This window comes from Rhododendron vialii, chromosome 5a, assembly GCF_030253575.1.
Source record: "Rhododendron vialii isolate Sample 1 chromosome 5a, ASM3025357v1".
NCBI classification, from domain to species: Eukaryota; Viridiplantae; Streptophyta; class Magnoliopsida; order Ericales; family Ericaceae; genus Rhododendron; species Rhododendron vialii.
The window spans coordinates 6,855,280-6,879,909 of record NC_080561.1 but is presented as its reverse complement, the minus strand read 5'-3'; the positions used below and the strand labels follow the sequence as shown (position 1 = coordinate 6,879,909).

Here is a 24,630-nt window from a genome sequence, read left to right as displayed (position 1 = left end):
TGGGACCATACACATATTAGAGACTCACCTTATGTGAGACGACGTCAAAAAGAACCGTTGTATCCACAAAAAAACTTTCAAAAAAGTGAAATTTGATATTTCATTTAGGCTATATTTACAAAGCATTGCATCATGCCTTTAGATACGAGCAATTACTAGTAATGAAATATGATGGCTCATTGGCAAATTCCAATTTGTAAATCTTTCTACAACATAGCAAGGAAATTGATTGGGCCGCTATGATAAGTATTCCCCCTGTCCAATTTTCTTAGCCTATGATTCCCTTTTTTGTTTTGGTGTTCCAAAATGTATGTTGATTTACATTGTTTTTATTTTTATTTTTATTTTTTTTGCCAAGCGGCATACATCAGCGGCAGTTAGAAGTAGTTAGTCAGTTAATTCACAAGGAATTCAAAAGTTGTACCCTTAAACCACAATGTCCTTGACGAAACTCGAATCCATAGCCTTCCAAAGGGAAGTACCGGGAAATACCATAGGTATAATTGTGTACATTTCTGATTTTGCCTTTTCTTTTTAAGTCACAATCACATTGAAATATTATTTTGACATTGTACTAGACGTCATATCAAGAGTATTTTGGGAAATCAAAGTATTATTTATTTATTTTATCCGAAATCAAATTATTCTTAGTTTGTAAGGTTGATGTTCCCTAAGAAGATGGATGCCCCCCAAAAATTGTGGCAGGAAGGGAGTATTTCATTTGGCAAGAGAGGATCTACCGAATCTTTCAAATCTTTCAAGGCTCCAAAAGACATTTGAGGTTTATCTATTGTTCTTGAGAATATTTGCTTTGATACTTGAATTAAGGGCTCTCACAATCTACCCTTATAAGAAGTCCCCTCAGGGCGGTTTGTTTGAGAAAGAAGGAAAGGGGAAGAAGGGAGGGAGTGAGAGAGAGAAGGTAGAACGGTATATCCTCCGATGGTGTTAGGATACACAACAACACATCACAACAACAGAATCCGCATAAGTCTTCATTCATTAGGGTATGGGTGAAGAGAATTTGAAACAGATCTAACCTTTGGCAATATACACAAAGTGACTGTTCCTCATCAGAATATCACTGAAACTGTAACTCTCAATACCTGTTTTACTGCGGAACCATGTCCCCAAATCAAAACCAAAAGACATCAGAGATGGCAGACCTAAAAATCCAATTCAATTTCTGTGCACATTATCATGCTTCCTTCATTTATAGTTCAGAGAATCGGTATGCGCATAGGATACATGACTATCAATACATAAAAATGTTCGTGAAAGAAAATGAACGATTCAGATTTCTGCAAGTATGAATCGTTCATTTTCAAAGAGCGAGTGGTAAGAGACCGGATTAGCCCCCAGACCTTGTGTTCTCAATGCAATGATTTAATGATGGCAAACAAGTAATTTTTCGAACATTACTGGTAGTAGAAGAGTTTTGCGGAAAATGTTCGGAAAGCATAGGTCTCTCTCTCTCTGTTAGGGATTACGGTTGAGATGCCGAACCTTCCCGACGAGATCATCTTCGACATACTCTCTCGACTCCCCGTCGTCTCCCTCTGCAGATTCAGGTGCGTTTCCAAACCATGGCGATCTCTAATCTCCCACCCTCATTTCATCCGAACTCAAATCGCTAACAACAAACACGAGCGTGTGATTCTTCGGCGCGATGACAACCTATACTCCGTGGACTTGGAATCGTCTCAATTTGGTGATAAATCGGTGCAAGCAATCCTGAAAATCCCAACCGAGTACCTAGGTTTCGACGTCTACGGTTCGTGTGATGGCTTGTTATTGATTGGCGATTATTTAGGCGTCCATTACTATTTGGCTAACCCGTCCACTAGAGAATTTAGAAAATTACCGCCATCTCCTTTTAAACTCCACTCTTGGAACTTTCTCAATTTTTACGGGTTTGGTTACGACTCACGGAGCCACGATTTCAAAGTTGTAAGTATTTCTCGTTACAGCAGGGACTCAGCTGATTGCGTAGTCAGTTTATATGCCTTGAGGACCAATTCTTGGAAAAAGATTGAGTACTCTCCTTGTGGCCATTCGGTCATGGGAGATAATTCTGGGGTTCTTGTTAGCGGGGCACTCCACTGGTTTGCGAGAACTAGTATGAGTACGGTTATTCTTGCAGTTGATTTAGCAGTTGAAAAAATTCGCACCATTCCAACTTTGGATTGTACGGGTTTTGATCTTTTTGTTCATGGAGGGTGCCTTTGGGTGAAAGCTAAGTTCTATGATAGTAGTCGTGCAGATTTTTGGGTGATGAAAGAGTATGGTGTTGGTGAATCTTGGACTAAATTTACAGTCACTTACGATAGATTTCATAATTGGAGACCCTTGAGTTCATTAAGCGCTGACCGAGTTTTGTTCCGTGTAAACAACAAAAAGTTGGTTCTCTATGATCCGCAGGAAGAAAAATCCAAGGAGCTAGTGGTTCACGGCCTTCCAATTGATTTTGTTGGAGGAACTTATGTGGAGAGCCTTGTTTCACCCAATGGGCAATGCTAAGAATCACAACAAACTAACTTCTAGATATGGACAGGTACTATGTATGAACTTAGCTGTATTTTTTCATTTCTTCTGGATATGGTCAAGTAATATATATATATTCGTTGAGGACAAATTCTTGGAAAAAGATTGAGAACTTGCCTTATGATCATTCAAGTAATGGACATAAATACGTTTAAGTTAGTGGGGCACACTGCATTGGTTTGCTAGAACTAATACGTTTAAGTTATTGCTGCACTTGATTTAGCAGATGAAGATTTTTGTACTGTGCCATCCGTGGATTGTAAGGGTGACGAACTTACTGTTCTTGGAGGGTGCCTTTGTGTGTGGGTTAAGTGGTGTAATGATTATCAGGCAGATGTTTGGGTGATGAAAGAGTTTGGTGTCAGTGATTCTTGGACTAAATTTATGATCCTTTGTGATAGTTTTCCAGATTCTTGGAAACCCTTGAGTTCATCAAGGACTGGCTGAGTTTTGTTCAAATTACATCGAAAAGTTAGTTGTCTTTGATCGGCATGAGGAAAAATAATAGGCAATGCTAAGAATCACAAAAAACTAACTTCTAGATATGGGCAGGTAATATGTACGAGCTTAGCTGTATGTTTTCATTTTGTTGTGTCTTTGTTGCTCCATTGCTATCTCTTCTTCCTTTCTGATACCACTACCACTATCTGATACAAGTGCAATTTGTCTTGTTTTGAATAGTTGTTTATGTATTTGGCCTATTCATGCTGATTCTTTATGGTGTTTTAAAATAGTGTTAAGTCTTGAAACCATTTGTCAGCCCTTGATTCAATACTCCATTAGAGTAGGATTCCTAAATTCCCTTTTTTTGTTGCTGGATATATTGGGAGCCTTTGGGGCCTGTACATAAGAGATTTGGGGTTAGGTTTGTTTATAATCTTGAGATCCCTAGCTGTCAAGGTGTCTTCAATCACCAGTGATGGAGCGTGGAAGTGGCTTAGGGAGAGGAATGGGGTGACATAGGAAATCATTCACCGTACCCCTGCATCTCTAATGCCAGACATCTCAAAGGAGGACTAGCCAAGAATGATGACTACTCAATCAAGAGAGCTTGGGAGGCTATTAGAAGACCCCATGATATCAAAAAAATGGTTCCCCGTTATTTGGTTTAGGAGACAGGCCGCTAGATGGGCCTTCATTCATTGGATCACAGTCCACTTTGAACTAAATAGTTATGGTAGATTGGCTTGCTCGGGAATTTCCTGTGACCGAGGTTGGTCCTGTCTGATAGAGGAACTGTGGAATCTCATCTGGACTTGTTTTTTGAGCGATCATTCTCAGGTGCTGTGTGGATATTGAAAAGTTATTCCTGCAAAGAATCAAATTACTAGAGACCCCCCTAAGTTTAATTGATGAAATCGATTGTTTTGCCGACACGTAAAGGAGAAAGGTTTCGGGAAAGGTATGGTAAAAGTATTTCCTGTTATCATTATCTACCATACGTGGTGAGAGAGGAAATCAGAGGATCTTTCGGCGTAAATACTTGGATGTTTGTTTGTTTTTTTTTTTGATCCGCTTGGATGTTTGTTTGTTTTTTTTTTGATCCGCTTGGATGTTTGTTAGATAACTTCTAAATTGTTGAGTTCTATTAGAGACACCATTAGTGTGTGGAGAGCTGTGAAGGCAAGCACAGGCAACAGAGCTGGGTTCACCTCCTGTTATCCCGGGGTCTAGTCCTATGTCATCGCTTAGTGTGTTTGGTGTTTCCCGTCTGTGTTGTATATCTTCTGTGTGTTTTGTGGTGGAGTTTTCTCCGATTTCTTACACAGTTGCTGCTTACACTTCACTGATGAATGTGTTTGCTCCCTCCTACTTCCAGTTTGTATTTCCATTGAAATAAACTGACCGTAGGGCTTCGTCCGACTAACTAAGCTTGGTAAGCGTTTGTGCAACTTAGTTGCAACATCGGGAAAGCTCCTTTTACGTTTTGTTTCGTGAGTGAAAGGTTTGTTTGTTCTTAAGTTAATTACCATTATGTGCAAGTTTGCAACTTTAACTGTTGGTGGCTTTTTGTTTCAACATGGGGAGAAGCTGAACCTTTCCTCTTAGATTCTTTTGCCTGGTCATTGGGGGAAGTTTCAATGGAATTTTTAATCGCGTTGTTTGCTTTTACTATTTCTGTCACTTTCCCTTTAGTTTTGGTCCAATGGCAAAGGCTGAGAGCTGATCGCTTTGCTCTTTTCTAACTATGTAGACCGATGAGTAAAGTATTTTATCTGTTGCTCAGTTGTTCACTATATCGTTTTTCTTGAGGCATTTTTTTTTGTGCTGCGTTGTCGTTTGGTATGTAGGTCATATGTTTGGGAACTTTCTCTGAAGCTAGTATAAGATGTATCAAAGAGTGGACGCGGAGTCCCTGCAGTGAGGCTAACTCCCTGCACCTTGCAGCCCCACCCAAACGCCACCGTTCTGTTATGGGGAAATTAATACTCTGTACTTTCTCCCTTTCTCTCTCTCAAGACCCCCTTCCTCCTCTTTTTTTTTTCCTTTTTCTGCTGCAACTTTCCTTCCTCCACGAAAATACATAGAGGAACTAGAACATGACAGTAGTCGTACCCAAAGAGGAACTAGAACAATATGAGTAGAGATTTATTCTGGATCTGATTGAATCCAAAAGAACCTTTCGTTTTGTATTCAGGTTCCTGAACTTCTTAACCTAAATTTATATTGAGAATACAAAACTCCATGGAAATAGGGTTGGATTTCTAGATTATGAATTGTTTCCTTCTCTTTTGAAGTTCTTAGTTACGAGCATTTTTCCATGTAAGATCTGATTTCGAAATTAAAGTCTTCAAAGTAAAACTTTTTTCTATTTTTTTCATTATCAATCCGATTCAGAAATTAAGTCTTCAAGGTAAATTTTCTAGTTTGATGACCAAAATTGATTAGAGATTAGTGGAAAAGCTCGAGTCTGGATTGAGTACCCCTTTTCTGTATTTTATTTCTTGGAGAAGAAAACAAAGAAGAGGGTACAAGGGGGTTCATGTGTTTTCTATATAGCATTCTTAAATTACCCAAAACGGTGGAGTTTTGGTGGGGCTGCAAGGTGCAGCAAGTTAGCCTCACTATAGGGACTCCGCGTCCAGACAAAGTACTATGTTCATGTTCTAATTGTATGGTATTTGTACATTCTGCAGCATGAGCTATGGTGCTTGGGGTAAAATGTGCCTCCGGTTTCAAGGATCAATTATTTAACCGTTCTACCAAAACTGATTGCTCGTGGAGAGAGAGAAAGAGACATGGAGAGTTGTGGGTTGCAGCTGAATAGAAATGAAAAAGTGAGAGTTGTGCAAATGTTAGTTTGGATTTACTCTGTACAAGAATTTGTTTCAAGTCGGTATCTCATATTGGTTTTTTGTTTTAGAAGGGACTGTTAATTGACCTGCATATTGAACGCCATCTCCCTCTCGTCTTATCAAATGTGTGTGGATTATAGCTTCGTCATTGTATTTTGCTACTTTTGATTAGCGAAAATGATCAACAAACTAGAAAATGTTTCTCCCTTATGCAGTTTGCAAATAGTACTAGAAATGCTTAGCGAAAATGATCAACAAACTAGAAAATGTTTCTCCCTTATGCAGTTTGCAAATAGTACTAGAAATGCTCTAATCCCACCAGAAAACCTCGAGAATCAAGAGCAGACCCCATACCCGGTTATCATGGCTCATGCGCATTATGACAAACATAGCATATCGTTGTAGACAATCATCGATTGTATGAAATCCAGATGAAAACATGTTTCAAAGGAACGAGGCACCAAAAATCGAAGCATACCAAAACATTGTTGGAACCAAAAAAACGTATCTAAAAATCCTCATGTGAAGGAACAGAAATGACTTCTTAAATCAAAAAGACATTTCTTTTGGGGTTGTGATTTTGCCACATCCTTTTTTGATAATGTCACACCCTGCAAGTATATTTTTTTGGTGCAAAAATACACTTGCAGGGTGTGGTAGTATCAAAAAATGGTGTGGCAATATCAATTCCCTTTCTTTTGGGAGGAAAAAGACATTTAACTCTCTCAGCTGCAGAAAAACTTTCAAGATCAAACACAACGGCCGCATTGGAGGCTACTTTCATAAGGCATCCTGAACAGAGAGCAATGCATGTGTGAGAAAATGCATCAACTTTATTCCAAAATGATGTAACTTTTCTTATACCTGTTATCAAATGAAGCTTCAATGTCTGAAATAGACCTGTCAATGGACCGGATCCGATCCGAATCCAATCTGAAAAATCTGATCCGAATCCAATAACGTCGATCTAATAATCCGAATCCGGTAATCCAAATACGGATCGGATTCGAATCAGATTAAATCCGTTATCAATCCGAATCCGAACTTTATTTTTTCAATTTTTTTTAAAAAAACAGTAAATTTTTTATTTTGAAAAAAAAATGTTTAAGAAGTTGTATTTTTATTTTAAATTTTTAAAAAAAAATTTCGAAAATATTTATTTTTAAAAAAAAATTTGTATGTTTTTGAAATTTTTTTTTTTTTTGCTAAAATTTTTGAAGTACAAGAGTTTTCGGATTGGATCCGGCTTTTCCAGATTCGGATTACCACTATCGTATTCAAATTTTATCGGATTCGGGTCTTTTTGGATTCGGATCGAGTTCTGATCTTATCATATTCGGATCTGCATCCGGATCAGGCCCATTGACAGGCCTAGTCCGAGGGTTTTGGCTTTGGGCCTTTAATTTCTACTGGGAACAAAATTCACAATGATATCTCTAACAAAAGACACAGCAGAAATATAGCTTACTGTAAACTCGAACACTTGTTTAATTGTACTCTTCGCATCCGAAAGGGCGACATCTGCTTCAGTTGATTCCTTTTGAATTCATAAAAGCAAAAAAAAAAAGCAGACTTTTTTATTTTTTGGCTTATTCGGTCAAAAACATTAAAGAGAGGGAAGGTGGATGGATAAATTACCTTGTGCCAGAGACTTAATTTCACCGGTGACAAGTATAGTTGCTGGACATGATTTTGTCCTTTTGCATGACTCGTGAGGCAAATCTTGAAATGGAAGCAAACGGAACCTCGCAGCACGATACTCGGGGATCGGTATTTGCAACAAAGGTGGGTTTTCCGGCGGGCTGGGAATCCCATCTTTGTTAAAAGCAAGAAATTTTGTGATACAAAATTGGACAAACTTACATCCATTTCATCTAGTCTTAACATCTTCAACCTCCACTTGTTGCAAGTGTTGATGACAATGGATATATATTGCAAAAGTTCTACTAATATTTAAGGCTCTTGTGATTCTACTTGCTGGATGTCGATGGCTCCATAATAAGATGTTTACTTCAATAAATCAGGTGCAACTTTCAAAGAAAGAAGAGCGCTGATTACTAAACCCTCTCGGATGCTTGGGCTGCGTTGAAAGGGCTCAACCGAAGAGTTGGTTTCATGTTTTGCCTCATGATTCTTGTGCTTGTGAACTGGATGCCTCATGAATCTGTTTATAATGTTCACAATAACCGTCATCAGCAATTTGTTATTTTGAACATAAACAAATTCTTTGTCGCACTATTCTGGAATATCAGCATTCAGTTCACAAGAATTATAAGGCAAAACATAAAATCAACTCGGCTGAGCCCTTTCAATGCACCCCGAGCATCCGAGAGCGTTGAGTCTAGCGCTCTTCTATTCTTGAAAGTTTCCACCTGATTTGAAATAATTAATGAAGGGCTAACCTCAACTATATAAAACGAAAAAGGAAAACAGCAATAGCCTTTTTAGAATCTGTGAACAGATTGAAGCCTTAAAGGCAGAGGAAAAGGTATGGTCAGGTGTGGATTATTCAAAGAGAACAAAGACTGAGTGAAATCTAAGGTTTGCGCGGTGGTATATATATATGCATTACACCTATGATGTATAAATAATTTGTTAGGGTGAGATTCTAATATTGTGGAGAAAATTAAGGTGACCAAATCTCACAAGATTACTACTAATTAATCCCAATAGTTTGTTAGGGTGAGATTCTAATATTGTGGAGAAGATTAAGGAGACCAATTCTCACAAGATTACCACTAATCCCACGGTGTACTTGGGTATTCTATGATGAGGAGCACACCTAGTTTAAGGGGGAGGAAGCTACTAAAGACTATTACTGGCAGTTAAATGTTATTCTAAGAAAAATACTAATAAATGTGACGTTGGCGGCGGGGCGGACCTAATGAGGGGCACGTGACCCACTCATTTTTTCCGACTTTGTACATATAGAAATTTTAGAATTCACCTCAGGTCTCGTGTAAATGATCGCAATCGCTCATTTATAGAGGACAATGTTTAAGCCTTATTTGAAAAACATCAGCTTAATCAGATATCGCTAAGTGTTTGATCCATTCATTCAACTTTCAATACAGAAGTTAGGACTACGAATTCTGAATGAATAATCAAGCACTCATCGGTATTCGATAGAAATAGTTTTTTTACAAGAAAAGCTAAGAATTTGTTCTTTACAATATGAACGTCTAGGATCATTTGTGTGGGACTCAAAGTGAACCCGCACATTGCATTTGTACACTTTTAGTCTCCGAAATTTGTATGCGTAGAGTTATTACTAGGAAAATAGATGATGAACACGTGATAATTTTTCTTTAACAAATAAAGTCGAGGTGTACAAATTTGCTCAAGTAACAGGCCAATTGAAATAGACATATAAACTTTAAACGTTATTAGTTTATCACGAATGCTAAGATTATTTTAGTGTGATTTTGCTTAATTGCAACTCACATATATTTTACGGTTACAACAAAATTGGCGCTCTCACAAAGTCAAATTCCTGGATCTGCCATTATATGATTCAGACCCCATTACCCTAAAGTAGTACTGTACTAGCACAAATATGGTTCCCAAAAACATACCTAGACACTGCTTTGTTATATGTTTTTAGCAAGTGAAAGTGTGAAACCATATCTCATCTCTTCTTCGATTGTCCTTTCTCAAGAGAAGTCTGGCAGCAAATTTGCAGCCTATGTGGTAAATACATGTAAGGTGCAGCATTCTTGGGATATTCCAATTTGGCAAATCTTTCTGCAACATAATAAGGAAAACTGCTTGGGTAGCTATGATATAGTACTCCATCCGTCCAATTTTTTTAGCCCATGATTCCATTTCTTGGTGTTCCAAAATGTATGTCCATTTTGTCTATATTTATTTTTTTAGCTAAACAATATATATCAGTGGATGTTAGGGGATAGTTGGTAAGTTAGTGCACAAGGGTTCCAAAGGCTTTCCATAGTCCTAAACTACAACGCCCCTGACGAACTCAAACCCGTAGCCCAAGGGAAAAACCAGAAAATACCATGAGTATAATTGAGTACATTTCTTATTTTGCCTTTTCTTTTTAAGTCACCATCAACATTGGAATATTATTTTGACATCTTACTAGATGTCAAATTAGGAGTATTTTGGAAAATCAAATTGTTTTTAGTTTGTAACGTTGATGTTCCATAAAAAGCTGGATTCCCCCAAAAGCCCAAACATTATGGCAGGAAGGGACTACTACATTTGGCAAGAGAGCATCAATCGAATCTTTCAAATCTTTCAAGGCATCCAAAAGGCATATCTCTATTGTTCTTGAGAACATTTGCTCTGATACTTGAATTAAGGGCTCTCAATCTACCCTTATGAACAGTCCCCTCGTGGATATCCAGATTAAAATATATATCTTTCACGACCTAGAAACCAAAGCATACCAAAAAATTGTTTGCACCAAAAAATGTAACGAAAAATCCTCATGTGAAGGGACAGAAATGAACAATGTTCGATTTCCGTAAGCACACATTTCCCTCCCAAGTACCTTAAGATAGAGTAGATTATGTTTAACGAATGACAAAATACATAAATAGAAGGAACATAAATGACTTCTAATACTCGTTGTTGGCTTTGGGCCTTTAGTACGTGCTTGCATCAACGCCGTTCATGTAATTAATTTCAAAAATTTAGAACACAGATCCACCAATTTGTAATCGCTTGAAAAAGTTTGCATGTGATAGGAATTTCTGATTGAATAATAGTAGTAGTAATTCTAAATAATACTATATTCATCAATCATATTCAAGAAATAAATGGATAGAAGAAGGAATAGAAAAGCTCGTGGGGGTGGTCGAGGCAGCGCTCTCCTTAGGAATGATATACCTCATTTTCCCCCGTGTTGAATGGTACTCCTTTCCCAAGATACAACGATCTTCGAGTTTTCTTTTGTACAGTGAAGCAATTACACAAACCAAATATAGTTTTGCCGCATCCAAATAATTAGAGGTGGTAAATGGGCGGATTGAAACAGGTCATGGATTGAATATGGGTCTATAGTATGAAGGTTGAAACGGTTCAGGTCAAATATGGGACGGGTCATACTCAAAATCGACCCGACCCGACCCGACCTTTTTTTGAAGGTGATATTTAGCTGTTACTTGTTAGACTTTGTTTCTTTTCGTTTTCGGATAATCATATTGGGCTACCTTATAACATACTTTGGGGGCCCGACAGTTTAAAATCTGCAAGTCGTTCCCAGGTGAAGTCTACGACTTGATAGCCCTCAAAGGCCCATTTCTATTCCAATTTTGGACCACATTATTGTTCATTTTGGTCCACAGCGGGTTCAGAGGCTGTCCATAGCCCTGAACTCCAAATCGCCCCTCGCGAGGCTCGAACATGCCTGCACTAAGGGAGACGTATCAACTGAGTTAACATATTAATACCCTACTAATCTCCGCTGATGTATATAATATTGGCAAAAAAAAGAAGAACACAATCAAGTACAACAAAATTTTTTTAAAGAAAACCAATAATCGTAGGCAATTAGAAAGGAGAATTTAATTGTCAAACAATGAAGACACGAAGGATGAGATCTACAAAACTAGAGCCAATCACAATTGATTCCATTCAAACAAAAAATTCAAACAGAAGAAACATGATAGGTGGAGCACGAAAATTTCTAACTAAGAAAAGTGATAATTTTTGTTTTTTTGTTTGGGTAAAAAACCGCTATGATTGAGGTGGGGCAGGGCAGGTTGAATTGACATCTCTACCTTTGTTTTTGCCATGTCGTTCCTTATTTGTTTACTTGTGCAGGAGCACGGTGGTAGAACGTAAAACTTGTCTTTGGTGTTATAAGTGTCCTGATGTAGGCCGTGCCCGTTCGCGTGGCTATCAACATTGGGCTGTTTATTCTCTCCCATTTGCTGGCGTCTTGGGAGCCCACTAGGGCGGAAAAAGATCACTATAGCGAAATCTGGAGAGGATTGTGGGCGGCTTACATCATCAACACAGTCGTGAAGCTTTAAGGCTAAGAAGGAGGAGGTTCAGCTTGTTGCTCCACCGAATGATAACTAGGGCAAGAGCCGCCGTTTTCCGCAACATGAAATGTCCTCTCCAGATTTCGCTATAGTGATCTTTTTCCGCCCTAGTGGGCTCACTAGACGCCAGCAAATGGGAGAGGATGAACAGCCCAATGTTGATAGCTATGAGAACGGCCAACATGATCAGGACACTGATGACACCAAAGACAAGTTCCGCGTTCCACCACCGTGCTCCTGCACAGGTAAGTAAATAAGGCACGACATGGCAAAAACAAGAGCAATATGGGACAGAGGTAGAGACGGCAATTCAACCCGCCCTGCCCCCGCCTCAATCATAGCAGTTTTAATTTCTGCGTGTATGCAACATTATATTTATATAGGAATTAATTATGATGTAAGTTTGTTGGGGGTGAGATTCTAATATTGTGGAGAAAATTAAGGAGGCCAAGTCTCACAAGGTTACCACTAATCCCACGGTGTATAAAACGTCAACAACAAGCAACGTACCCATGCTATGCATGGGAGTTTAACATAGGTCTCTGGCTCTCTCTCTCTGCGCTAGCGATTAGGGTTGAGATGCCGAACCTTCCGGACGAGATCGTCTCCGACATACTCTCTCGACTCCCCGTCGTCTCCCTCTGCAGATTCAGGTGCGTTTCCAAACCATGGCGATCTCTAATCTCCCACCCTCATTTCATCCGAACACATCTCGCTAACAAAAAACATGAGCGTGTGATTTTTCGGTACGGTGACAACCTGTACTCCGAGGACTTCGAGTCGTTTCAATTTGGTGACGAATCGGTGCGAGCACACTTCAAATTGCCAACCGAGGAAGGCCAACATTTCTACAAAATCTACGGTTCGTGTGATGGCTTGTTGTTGATTGGCCTTTGGGTGCGCGATGATGAATGGGAATATATCTGTTACTATTTGGTTAACCCGTCTACTAGAGAATTTAGAAAATTACCGCCATGTCCTTCTGCATTCAACGGCAACCCTTGGAAATGTTTCGATGGTTATGGGTTTGGTTATGACTCACAGAGCGACGATTTCAAAGTTGTATGTATTTCTCATCACCAGGAGTCCGGTGATAAAGAAGCCAGTTTACATGACTTGAGGACCAGTTCTTGGAAAAAGATTGAGAACTCTCCGTGCGATCATTCAGGTGTTGGACACGTATCTGGGGTTCTTGTTAGAGGGGCACTCCACTGGATTGGGAGAACTAGTACGAGTAACGTTATTGTTGCACTTGATTTAGCAGATGAAAAATATCGTACCATTCCTACTTTGGATTGTATGGGCGATCAACTTGTTCTTCTTGGAGGGTGCCTTTGTGTGTCTGGTAAGTGGTATGATCATAATCATGCGGATTTTTGGGTGATGAAAGAGTATGGTGTCGATGAATCTTGGACTAAATTTACAGTCACTTATGAAGGGTTTAATGATTATTGGAAACACTTGAGTTCATCAAGGGCTGACCGAGTTTTGTTCCAAGTACACAACAAAAAGTTTGTTCTCTTTGATCCGCAGGAAGGAAAATCCAAGGAGCTAGTGGTTCACGGCCTTCCAATTAGTTTTGCAGCAGGAACTTATGTGGAGAGCCTTGTTTCACCCAATAGGCATTGGCATTGCTAAGAATCACAACAAACGTACATCTAGATATGGACAGGTAATATGTATGAACTTAGCTTTATTTTTTCATTTCTTCTAGATATGGACATGTAATATATATATTCCTTGAGGGCAAATTCTTGGAAAAAGATTGAGAACTCGCCTTATGATTCAAGTATTGGACATAAATCTGGGGTTCTTGTTAGTGGGGCACTCCACTGGTTTGCTAGAACTAGTACGAGTTATTGTTGCACTTGATTTAGCAGATGAAAAATTTCGTACCGTGCCATCTATGGATTGTATGGTTGACTTACTTACTGTTCTTGGAGGGTGCCTTTGTGTGTGGGTTAAGTGGCACAATGATTATCAGGGAGATGTGTATGTATTTTGCCTATTCATGCTGATTCTTTATGGTATTTTAAAATAGTGTTAAGTCTTAAAATCATTTGTCAGCCCTTGATTCAATACTCCATAAGAATTCCTAAATCCCCCTTCTTCTTTTCTTTTCTTTTCTTTTTTTATTTGTGGCTGGATATATTGGGAGCCTTTGGGGCCTGTACATAAGAGATTTGGGCTTACGTTTGTTTATAATCTTGAGATCTCTAGCTGTCAAGGTGTCTTCAATCACCAGTGATGGAGGGTGGAAGTGGCTTAGGGAGAGGAATGGGGTGACATAGGAATCATTCACCATACCTGCATATGTAATGCCAGACATCTCAAAGGAGGACTAGCCAAGAATGACAGACTAGTCAATCAAGAGAGCTTGGGAGGCTATTAGAAGACCCCATGATATCAAAAAAATGGCACCCCGTTGTTTGGTTCAGGAGACATGTCCCTAGATCATTCTTCATTCATTGGATCAGATGACCTTTCGACGTAAATGCTTGGATGTTTGTTAGATAACTTCAAAATTGTTGAGTTCTATTAGCGACACCATTAGTGCATGTAAGATGTGAAGGCTAGCACAGGCAACAGAGTTGGGTTTACCTCCTGCTATCCCGGGGCCTAGTCCTATGTCGTCTCTCAGTGTGTTTGGTGTTTCCAGTCTGTGGTGTATATCTTCTGTGGGTTTTGTGGTGTAGAGTTTTCTCCTAATTCTTACACAGTTGCTGCATACACTTCACTGACGAATGTGTTTTCTCCTTCCTACTTCCAATTTATATTTCCATTGAATTAACCGACCATAGGGCTTCGTCCGACTAACTAAGCTGGGTAAGTGTTTGTGCAACTTAGTTGAGACATTGGAAAAGCTCCTTTTACGTTTTGTTTCATCGTAAGTTAATTACCATATTGTGCAAGTTTGCAACTTAACCTTTCAACCTGGTGGCTTTTTGATTCAACTTGGGGTGAAGCTGAACATTTCCTCTTATGTACTTCACTGATAAAATTTTTAATCGCGTTATTAGCTTTACTATTTTCGTCACCTTTCCCTTTAGTTTTGGTCCAATGGCAAAGGCTGATCGCTGATCGCTTTGCTCTTTCTAACTACGTAGACCAATGAGTAAAGTATTGAATCCGTTGCTCAGTTGTTCACTATATATCTTTTCTCTTGAGGCATTTTTTTTTGTGCTGTGTTGTCATTTTTTATGTAGGTCAGATGTTCGGAAACTTTTTCTGAAGGTAGTATAAGATGTATCAAAGAATATGCTAATGTTCTAGTTGTTTCGTTTTCTTAGGTACATTCTGCAGAATGAGCTATGGTGCCTGGAGTAAAATCTGCCTCCGGTTTCAAGTATCAAAATTATTTAACCGTTCTACCAAAAACTGATTGCTCGTGGAGAGAGAGAGAGAGAGAGAGAGAGATTGATGGGTTGCGGCTGAATAGAAATGAAAAAGGGAGAGTAGTGCAAATGTTAGTTTGAATTTACTCTGTATAAGAATTTGTTTAAAGTCAGTATCTTATATTGCTTTTACCGTTAATGGTCCTGGATGTGGAACGCAATCACCCTTTCTGCTTATCTAATGTATGCGGATTATAGCTTCATCGTTGTATTTTGCTACTTTTGATGGGATTTCACGGTGTCTCTTTAATTTTTCTGATTTGAATCTCGGTGTCACTAAAGGACTTTTGGTCTTCTATCTTTGACTTGTGCCGCTATATTCTGAAAATTGAAAGATTTGATCAAATACCTACATTTATTTGATTGATATAATTTTTTACAAGCCAATCAAAAAAGTATTGTAAAATATTAAACTGTTTAAATTATCTATAAGAGACCTTGGATGAGCCCCACAGCCGATCTTTGCACCAATGGTGAACAAATCATCGGGGGATTCGGTAACATTTCGCATTGTTTATTTTTGAAATGGAATTCTCAATCACAATAAACAATTTAGGGTAAAATACTGTTTACCCCCTCTAACTATAGGTCAGACACACTTTACCCCCTCTAACTATAGGTCAGAAACCCTTGAGTTCATCAAGGGCTGGCCAAGTATTGTTCGAAGTAAACTACAAAAAGTTAGTTCTCTTTGATCCGCAAGAGGAAAAATCCAAGGAGCTAGTGGTTCACGGCCTTCCAATGTATTTTGTAGCAGGAACTTATGTGGAGAGCCTTGTTTCACCCGAGAGGCAATGCTAAGGTGGTGTTCCAAATCTACAGTAAAAAGAACTTTTGAAAAAAGAAGGTTTTTCAAATTCAAATATAATGAAAATGAAAAATAATTTTTAAATTTTTTTTGCATCGTTTAAAAGATCTCGATGAGATCTATCAAACATGATCCATATTGGTAGAAAAATTATTTGCGTGAACACATGATTTTTAAGCTTGAAAAACCTTCTTTTTTCAAAAGTTCCTTTTACTGTGGATTTGGAACACCCTCTAAGAATCACAACAAACTAACTTCTAGATATGGACAGGTAATATGTACGAACTTAGCTGTATTTTTTCATTTCTTCTAGATATGTACAGGTAATATATATATTGCTTGAGGACAAATTCTTGGAAAAAAGATTGAGAACTCGCCTTATTAGCATTCAAGTATTGGACATAAATCTGGGGTTCTTGTTAGTGGGGCACTGCACTGGTTCACTAGAACTAGTACGTTTAAGTTATTGTTGCACTTGATTTAGCAGATGAAAAATTTTGTACTGTGCCATCTATGGATTGTATGGGTCTTAGTAACATGATCCTTCTATAATGGGTGCGCTCCCTAGATGGGTGCTCGAATCAGCGCTCCCAAGATTAGTGCTTGAGGGGAGCGCGCTCCTAACTAAGATGAGAAATTATCAGGCCGAGCAGTTATTCTCTTATTTTTTAGGGAGTTATGCCAGTTGTGGAAATAAGATTATGAGAATCATATTAGTCAAGAAGTTTGTTTTGCAAATTGAGAATATAAAACTTCAAATAATTACACTTTAAGATCGAAATTTTTTCCAGTAAGTATCACTTTTCCTTTAATGTTTAAGTATTTAAAAATATTATATATACACATTGTTATATAATTCATATACGCTCCTTAGGTGCTCCCAATCTTAGGAGCTTCTAGGTGCCTCTGCTCTACCGCACCCGCTTTGTGCTACTAAGGTATGGGTGAAGAACTTACTGTTCTTGGAGGGTGCCTTTGTGTCTGGGTTTAGCGGTATAATGATTATCATGCAGATGTTTGGGTGATGAAAGAGTATGGTGTCAGTGATTCTTGGACTAAATTAATGGTCACTTGTAATAGTTTTCGTGATTCTTGGAAACCCTTGAGTTCTCCAAGGACTGGCAGAGTTTTGTTCAGAGTACATCAAAAAGTTAGATGTCTTCAATCGGCATGAGGAAAAATCCAAGGAGCTAGTGGTTCACGGCCTTCCAACTGATTTTGAAATAGGAACTTATGTGGAAAGCCTTGTTTCCCCCAATAGGCATTTTCTAAGAATCACAAAAAACTAACTTCTAGATATGGGCAGGTAATATGTACGAATATAGTTGTATGTTTTCATTTTGTTGTGTATTTGTTGCTCCATTGCTATCTCTTCTTCCTTTCTGATACGACAATCTGATGCAAGTGCAATTTGTCTTGTTTTGTATAGCTGTTTATGTATTTTGCCTATTCATGCTGATTCTTTATGGTGTTTTAAAATAGTGTTGAGTCTTAAAACCATTTGTCAGTCTTTGATTCAATACTCCATAAGAGTAGGATTCCTAAATCCCCTTTTTTTGTGGCTGGATATATTGGGAGCCTTTGGGGCATGTACATAAGAGATTTGGGGTTAGGTTTGTATATAATCTTCAGATCCCTAGGCCCTAGCTGTCAAGTTGTCTTCAATCACCAGTGATGGAGGGTGTAAGTGGCTTAGGGAGGGGAATGGGGTGACATAGGAAATCATTCACCATATCCCCCCTGCATGTGTAATGCCAGACATCTCGAAGGAGGACTAGCCAAGAATGGCAACTACTCAATCAAGAGAGCTTGGGTGGCTATTAGAAGACCCCATGATATCAAAAAGATGGCACCCCATTGTTTGGTTTAGGAGACGGGTCCCTAGATAGGCCTTCATTCATTGGATAACAGTCAACTTTGAACTAAATAGTTATGGTAGACTGGCTAGCTCGGGAATTTCCTGTGACCAAGGTTGGTCCTGTCTGATAGAGGAACTTTGGAATCTCATCAGCACTTGTTTTTTGAGTGACCATTCTCAGGTGCTGTGTGGATATTGAAAAGTTATTCCTGCAAAGAATCAGATCCCTCCCACCCCGCCCACACCATCACCGCGCTCCCCCCCCCCCCCCCCCCCCCCCCCCCCCCCGAAGTTTAAATGATGAAATGGATTGTTTTGCTGACATGTAAACGGGAAAGGTCTGAGGAAAGCTATGATGAAAGTATTTCTTCTTGTTATTCTACGATACGTGGTGTGAGAGGAAATCAAAGGACCTTTCGGTGTAAATGGTTGGATGTTTGTTAGATAACTTCAAAATTGAGTTCTATTAGTGAAACCATTAGTGCGTGGAGAGCTGTGAAGGCTAGCACAGGCAACAGAGTTGGGTTTACCTCCTGCTCTGGGCCTAGTCCTATGTCGTCTCCTAGCGTGTTTGGTGTTTCCCGTCTGTCATGTATATCTTCTGGGTGTTTTGTTGTGGAGTTTTCTCCAATTTCTTACCCTGTTGCTGCTTACACTTCACTGATGAATGTGTTTTCTCCTTCCCACTTCCAGTTTATATTTCCATCGAAATAAACTGACCATAGGGCTTTGTCCGACTAACTAAGCTGGGCAAGCGTTGGTGCAACTTAGTCCAGACATTTCCTGAGTGAAAGGTTGTTTCTTCTTAAGTTAATTACTATGTTGTGCAAGTTTGCAACTTAACCTTTCAACCTGGTGGCTTTTTGTTTCGACTTGGGGTGAAGCTGAACCTGTCCTCTTAGATTCTTTTGCCTGGACATTTGGGGTAGTTTCAATGATATTTGTAATCCCGTTGTTAGCTTTACTATTTCTGTCACCTTTCCCTTTAGTTTTGGTCCAATGGCAAAGGCTGAGAGCCGATCACTTTGCTCTTTCTAACTATGTAGACCAATGAGTAAAGTATTGTATCTGTTGCTCGGTTGTTCACCATTTCGTTTACTTGAGTCATTTTTTTTGTGCTGCGTTGTCATTTGCTATGTAGGTCAAATGTTCGGAAATAAGCAACGCCTCCGAGCTGAACAGTTTCGATCATAGGGTTCCCACATTTCAACATCCCGTCCAAAGGTGCAAATGTGGATCACTCGCCCAAAAAAACCACCACACTAAATGTATAGACGCGAACCCCCCTCGTTACCGTGCGTGCAAATTTCGATTTGAAATAATGCATGCACCAAACGGAAAAGAAACCAGTGGGTTGTAAATGGGTGTTCACGGGCGTCGGGGCAAGTGCTTGGTCTCGATGAGTAGGAGGCCACTACGGTTGCTCGATTTTGGCACCTTTTTCATCTTCGAGTAGTGGGTATTGAAAGTGTTCAAGTAACTACTCCATGTAAAACAATCACATACATCCATGAACAAGTTCCCTATGCCCCACCAATCAAATTGCAGCACCTTAGGAGAATAGGTAGTTGGCAGTGCGTCGAATTTCGCGAAGGTACCAATTTAGCATTTTTCTTGCGAAAAGAAACTTCGAGGTGGAAATTTGAAACATTCTCCATAAAAGAAAAGCAATCATCAAGACATCAAGCTAAGCCCTTTTTTATCAAAGAATATGTTTATGTTCTAATTGTATCGTTTTTGTATGTACATTCTGCAGGATGAGCTATGTTGCTTGGAGTAAAACGTACCTCCGGTTTCAAGGATCAGAATTATTTAACCGTTCTACCAAAACTGATCTCTCATTGAGAGAGAGAGAGAGAGTTGTGGGTTGCAGCTTAATAGAAATGAAGAAGGGAGAGTAGTGCAGAACTGCAAAATGCTAGTTTGAATTTATATACTCTTTATAAGAATCTGTTTCAAGTACGTATCTCATATTGCTTTTGTTTTAGAAGGAACCGTTAATGGTCCTGGATATTGAACGCCATCACCCTAGCTATCTTCGTATCTAATGTATGTGGATTATAACTTCATCATTGTAGGCTCCGTTCTGGAAATTAAAAAAAGCTCTTATTTATTTAAGAAGGCAATTTCAAGCTCAAAAATTATAAATTTATTGAAATTTAAAAATATGCAATATGGATCTTGTTGAAAAGATCTCATTGAGATCTTTTATAAGCTGCAAAAAAAAATTGAAAAATTATTTTTCATTTTTATTATTTTTGAGCTTGAAAATATGAAATAAGCTGTTTATTTTTTAAGAAGGTTTTTAGAACGGAGACTTAAGTATTTTGCTACTTTTTGATGGGATTTCAAGCTCCGTTTGATAACAGTGATAGATAGTTGAGATTCGTAAGGAGATAAGATTAGGATTGCGATTGGTAATGAGAAGAGATTGATAATGAGATTAGATTAGTGATGAGTATGTTTGTTTAAGATGGAATTAGATGATGAGATTATTAGTCCACAAGCCCTTATTCACCTCAGAATACAACAATACCCCCTAATACCAAGTGGGAGAGACCTCTACTGATACCCCCTAATGGCCAGCTCCAAAACCCATTGGATTGTTAGTCCACACCTCTTTTTGATTACCAAACAAGTTATTGTGAAACTCATGAGATTGGTATTCCAATCCCAAGGCCTTGTATGATTATCGAACGAGGCCAGGCCTCAGGGCGCCTCCTTAAGTAGTCTGATTTGAATCTAGGTGACGCGAAGGGACTTTTGGTTTTTATCTTTGGCTTGCACCGTTATATTTTGAATGAAAATTGAAAGATTTGATCATGCTCCTGCATTTATTCTATTGAGTTGATTTTTTACGTGTCAATCAAAAAATTATTTAAAATATTGATGAATGGTTCAAATTATCCATATGAGACTCGGGGTGATTCCCATAACTGATCTTTGTACCATTGGTGCGCAAATCATAGGTAGATTCAGTACCTTTAGCATTTTGCCCAATGTTGTGAATTTTGTTCCGTACCGGCCGGTAAGTTCCGTACCGGATATGAACCGGTACACAGAAGTTGGTATTCTGTACCCCTCCAAATACCGGTTGTACCGGGCATATTGGTTGGGACAAATTTTTTTTGTATATATATTTTCTTTCGCTTAAAAAATGCTTAAATTTTAAGATAATTCAACAAAATTTGAAGTCTATAGTATGTTAATCATCTTAATTTCTTATTAAGACTAATTTTAAGGTAAAGGTATATCAAAGTGTTAGAACTGTTTTACACCTCTATTTTGAGTTTTTTTGTACATACCATCCCAAGAAAAGAATGGTACGCTTGCAGGTAGGGGTGGCAAACGGGCGGGTTTGGGTTAAATTGGGTAAGTTGTTAGTGGGTTGGGTCTTTAATGGGTCATTGACCCATTTAGACCCATTAACTATGAGTCTAATTACCCATACCCAACCCGACCCATTTATTTTAAAGCAAACCCGACCTGCCCATTAACCCAATTACATATATACTAAAAATTATGATCAAAAAATTAGAAAAGTAAAAAAAAATTATGATCGAAACTCATAAATTTTTTCAAAAAGACGAGAATAAGTAATTTTTTTTGTCTTATTGATTTTTTTTTGTTTTTATTCAAAAAATTATAAGTTTCGATCAAATTTTTTTACTTTTCCGATTCCTCTCATCAAAACAAATTAATAAGTCACAAAAGTTTGACACAAAACAAAAAAAAATTTGAATGACAAAAAAATAAGTCAATTTTTTAATCCAAACCCTTTGCGGGACTACCATGAGAGAAATTTATTCACGGCGGAGCACAATTTCAAAGGTCCATTCGCGCAATTAATGGATGAGATGTTATTTTGCTACCGGTCACAATTGATTTTTAATTCGGACCATTCAAAATATTTTTGGACGCGTGCGATTTAGTACAAAACAATTGAATAAAAAAGAGAGAGAAAGCCATGCTCCTGGGTGGAATGGGGTGGGGCGGGGGGAGAGAAAGAGAGGGGAGAGAGAGAGAGAGAGAGAGAGAGAGAGGCAGGGAGGGAGGGGGCGGTACTCCTCGGGAAATACTTTCATTGCCCAATTGCCCCAATTGCAAGGGAAGGGGTGGGGTGGGGTGGGGTGGGAGAAAGAGAGGAGAGAGAGAGAGAGGAAGGGGGCCGTACTCCTGTGGAAATACTTTGATTGCCCAATTGCAAAAGAGACAGAATTTGGTGGGTTACTTTTATTGCTTATTGGGTCATTTAAGTTAACCCAATTGATGCCCAATTATGACCCAACTAATAATGGGTTAGCTAGGTTTGAACTCATTCTTACCCAACTAATAAATGGGTTGGGTTGGATTTATTTTTAGTTGATGGGTCTGAATTTGTTAATGGATCTGGATTCAATTTGTCACCCCTACTTGCAGGTATGAAATTGATAACTTTGATTTCGCCTTTTGTATTGTTATTTTCTTAATGGAAAATTCTCTGAAGGTCAAAATATGTTTTTTTTGAACTATTCAGGTCAAACTAGTAATAAAAAAAAAATTACTCGTACCTTTCGAACATCGACCATTAATCCACTGTTTGAAGAAAAGTTTTGCAGAAAACATTTTGGACCACAAACATAGTACTCCTTCCGTCCCTTTTTAAGTGTCCTGTTTCGTAACTCCAACTTATTAAAAAGACATCATCATTACACTTTTCACATCAACTTTTTCCTCCATTTTTCTTACTTACCCATCATCATTACACTTTTACTCACTAACTTTTCAAAATAAAATCTACTTTTAAGGACAAAATAGACAATACATCAACTTTTACCCCCCTAACTTTACAAAATTGACACTTATTAAGGGACGATCCGAAATGAAATACTGAACACAAAAAAAGAGACGGATGGAATATAAACAAACATGCGACACATGTCCATTCCTTATTTCCCCTTAAGAGCATCTCCAAATTCCAATAGACTCAAACCAATACTAAGCAAAATGACTAGAAAAAGTGCAATTTTTTACTTTAACTAGCACCTAAATGTTTGTATTACCCACCAGCCTAGTTTTTTTAAGCTAGTCAAATCCCATTAATATTATTATATTAACATATATACGCAAAAATATATTTTCTACACACAAAATATATACATAATATGTATTGAAGAAGAACCCAGATCCACAAAAGCTCTATCTCTGGCACTGTCATCCCCAATCTCCATAGCAACCACCACCATCCACCATACCCACCTCTTCCTCTCTCTCGTACCAGACCCATTCCAACTTTTTTTCGCTGCCGGCGTCGTTGAGTTGTTTCCTTAGCCGTCGAGTTTGATTCCGGAGTCCGTCGTCGAATTTAATTTTGCCTCCGCCGCCGTCGTGGAGTTGGATTTTCTCATTGCTGCTGTAGCCAAGTTTGATTTTTCCGTCGTCGAGATCGATTTAATTATTCGGAGATCTGAAACAAGTCTCCTTTGTCTTCTTCCTCCCGAAAAGCTGCAACGAAAATATAAAATAATGTTGGCTAGTGAACAAGTACCTCGCTGGTACACGAGAGGAGCTGTAGTAATATTCTAAGAGGCGACCCTCTTGGTTAGGCTGCTGGAACTTGATTTTGTGGTTCAACCTATTCAAAATAGCTAAAAAGAGGGTTTTGTTTAGTCTATGAGAGATGCTCTCAGCCTTACTTACCCCAGTTGGGGGTGTTCAGACAAATAAGCCATTTTGGCTTATTTTTTGTTTTTATTCAAATTTTTTTCGTATCACTTGGCTTATTATCATTTTTTTTTGGGGATTATTGCATCCTCACGACAAGAGGAATCTAAAAAGTAAAAAATTTTGACCGAAATCCAATTTTTTTTGAATAAAGACGAAAGTAAATCAATAAGCTAATTTTTTCGTCTTTATTCAAAAAAAATTGAATTTCGGTCAATTTTTTTTACTTTTTAGATTCCTCTTGTCGTAAGGATGCAATAATTCCCAAAAAAAATGATAATAAGCCAAGTGATACGAAAAAAATTTGAATAAGGACAAAAAATAAGCCACTGTGGCTTATTTGTCCGAACGGGGCCTTAAACTCTAATTCCTTTTCTGATAAAAAAAAAAAACTCTAATTCCTTTCCTTTTTTTTATTTTATTTTATCCGCAACTCCTTTCCTATTCCCTTCTACGGTTTCCCCCCTTCCTAGAAACTACTCCCCTGTGGCACTCCTCTATTTTGCACCGTTTTTTTCTTTCTCTGCACTAACCATACTATAAACATAGTATAGACAAACATTAAGACCAAAAAACATAGAATTTGAAAAATCAAAGTGATAAGTTAGATTGGTACATCACAAAAGGACACATGAAGTTTGCCCACTTTTGGTAATTAGCGTAATAATAAAGATCATAGCCACTATATTAACTTTTAATCTTGACAGCCCTGTCGATCACCAAAAAAGAAGAAGATCATAACCATTGCATTAACTTCTAATCTTGACAGCCCTATCGATCACAAAAGAAAAATTGATCATAACCACTACATTCACTTCTAATCTTGACAGCCTTGCCGATGACAAAATAAAATTTCATCATAACCACTACATTCATTTCTAATCTTGACAGTCCTGTCGATCACAAAAATAAAAAATAAAAGGGAAAGCTATTGAACCAAAAGTCATCATTCAGTGATTGTGACAATGAAGCCTACAAAATGGGGTGGAACTACAATTAAAGTTGATCGAGATTT

General features: G+C 38.3%; 1 protein-coding gene and 1 non-coding gene across 12 annotated transcripts; one reads left to right on the top strand and one right to left on the bottom strand.

Annotated features, from left to right (window-relative positions):
- Positions 1-1,107: 1,107 nt before the first annotated feature.
- On the bottom strand, positions 1,108-1,215 carry LOC131328134 (small nucleolar RNA snoR100). The gene has a single exon (XR_009200414.1). It is a non-coding gene; the product is annotated as a small nucleolar RNA snoR100 (small nucleolar RNA).
- Positions 1,216-1,409: 194 nt separating this feature from the next.
- Positions 1,410-19,772, top strand: LOC131326729 (F-box protein CPR1-like). Of its 11 annotated transcripts, none has more exons than XR_009200092.1 (3): positions 1,498-3,096; positions 4,364-4,420; positions 5,682-5,983. XR_009200092.1 is itself a non-coding variant. In XM_058359593.1 (2 exons), the coding sequence occupies exon 1, from the start codon at positions 1,498-1,500 to the stop codon at positions 2,518-2,520; it is 1,023 nt and encodes a 340-aa protein (XP_058215576.1). In that variant the 5' UTR covers positions 1,410-1,497; the 3' UTR covers positions 2,521-2,554; positions 15,142-15,239. The 11 variants fall into 11 exon arrangements, 6 of the variants coding, with proteins under 6 accessions (XP_058215576.1, XP_058215573.1, XP_058215574.1 ...); XR_009200095.1 differs by lacking the exons at positions 1,498-3,096; positions 4,364-4,420; positions 5,682-5,983 and adding exons at positions 12,346-13,196; positions 13,385-13,523; positions 15,155-15,445; XR_009200096.1 differs by lacking the exons at positions 1,498-3,096; positions 4,364-4,420; positions 5,682-5,983 and adding exons at positions 12,347-13,196; positions 13,385-13,523; positions 19,669-19,772.
- The last annotated feature ends 4,858 nt before the right edge of the window (positions 19,773-24,630 follow it).

What these genes read in the sequence shown, in the direction of transcription:
- LOC131326729 (XM_058359589.1), top strand. Translation starts at nt 12,431, where the DNA reads ATGCCGAACCTTCCGGACGAGATCGTCTCCGACATACTCTCTCGACTC.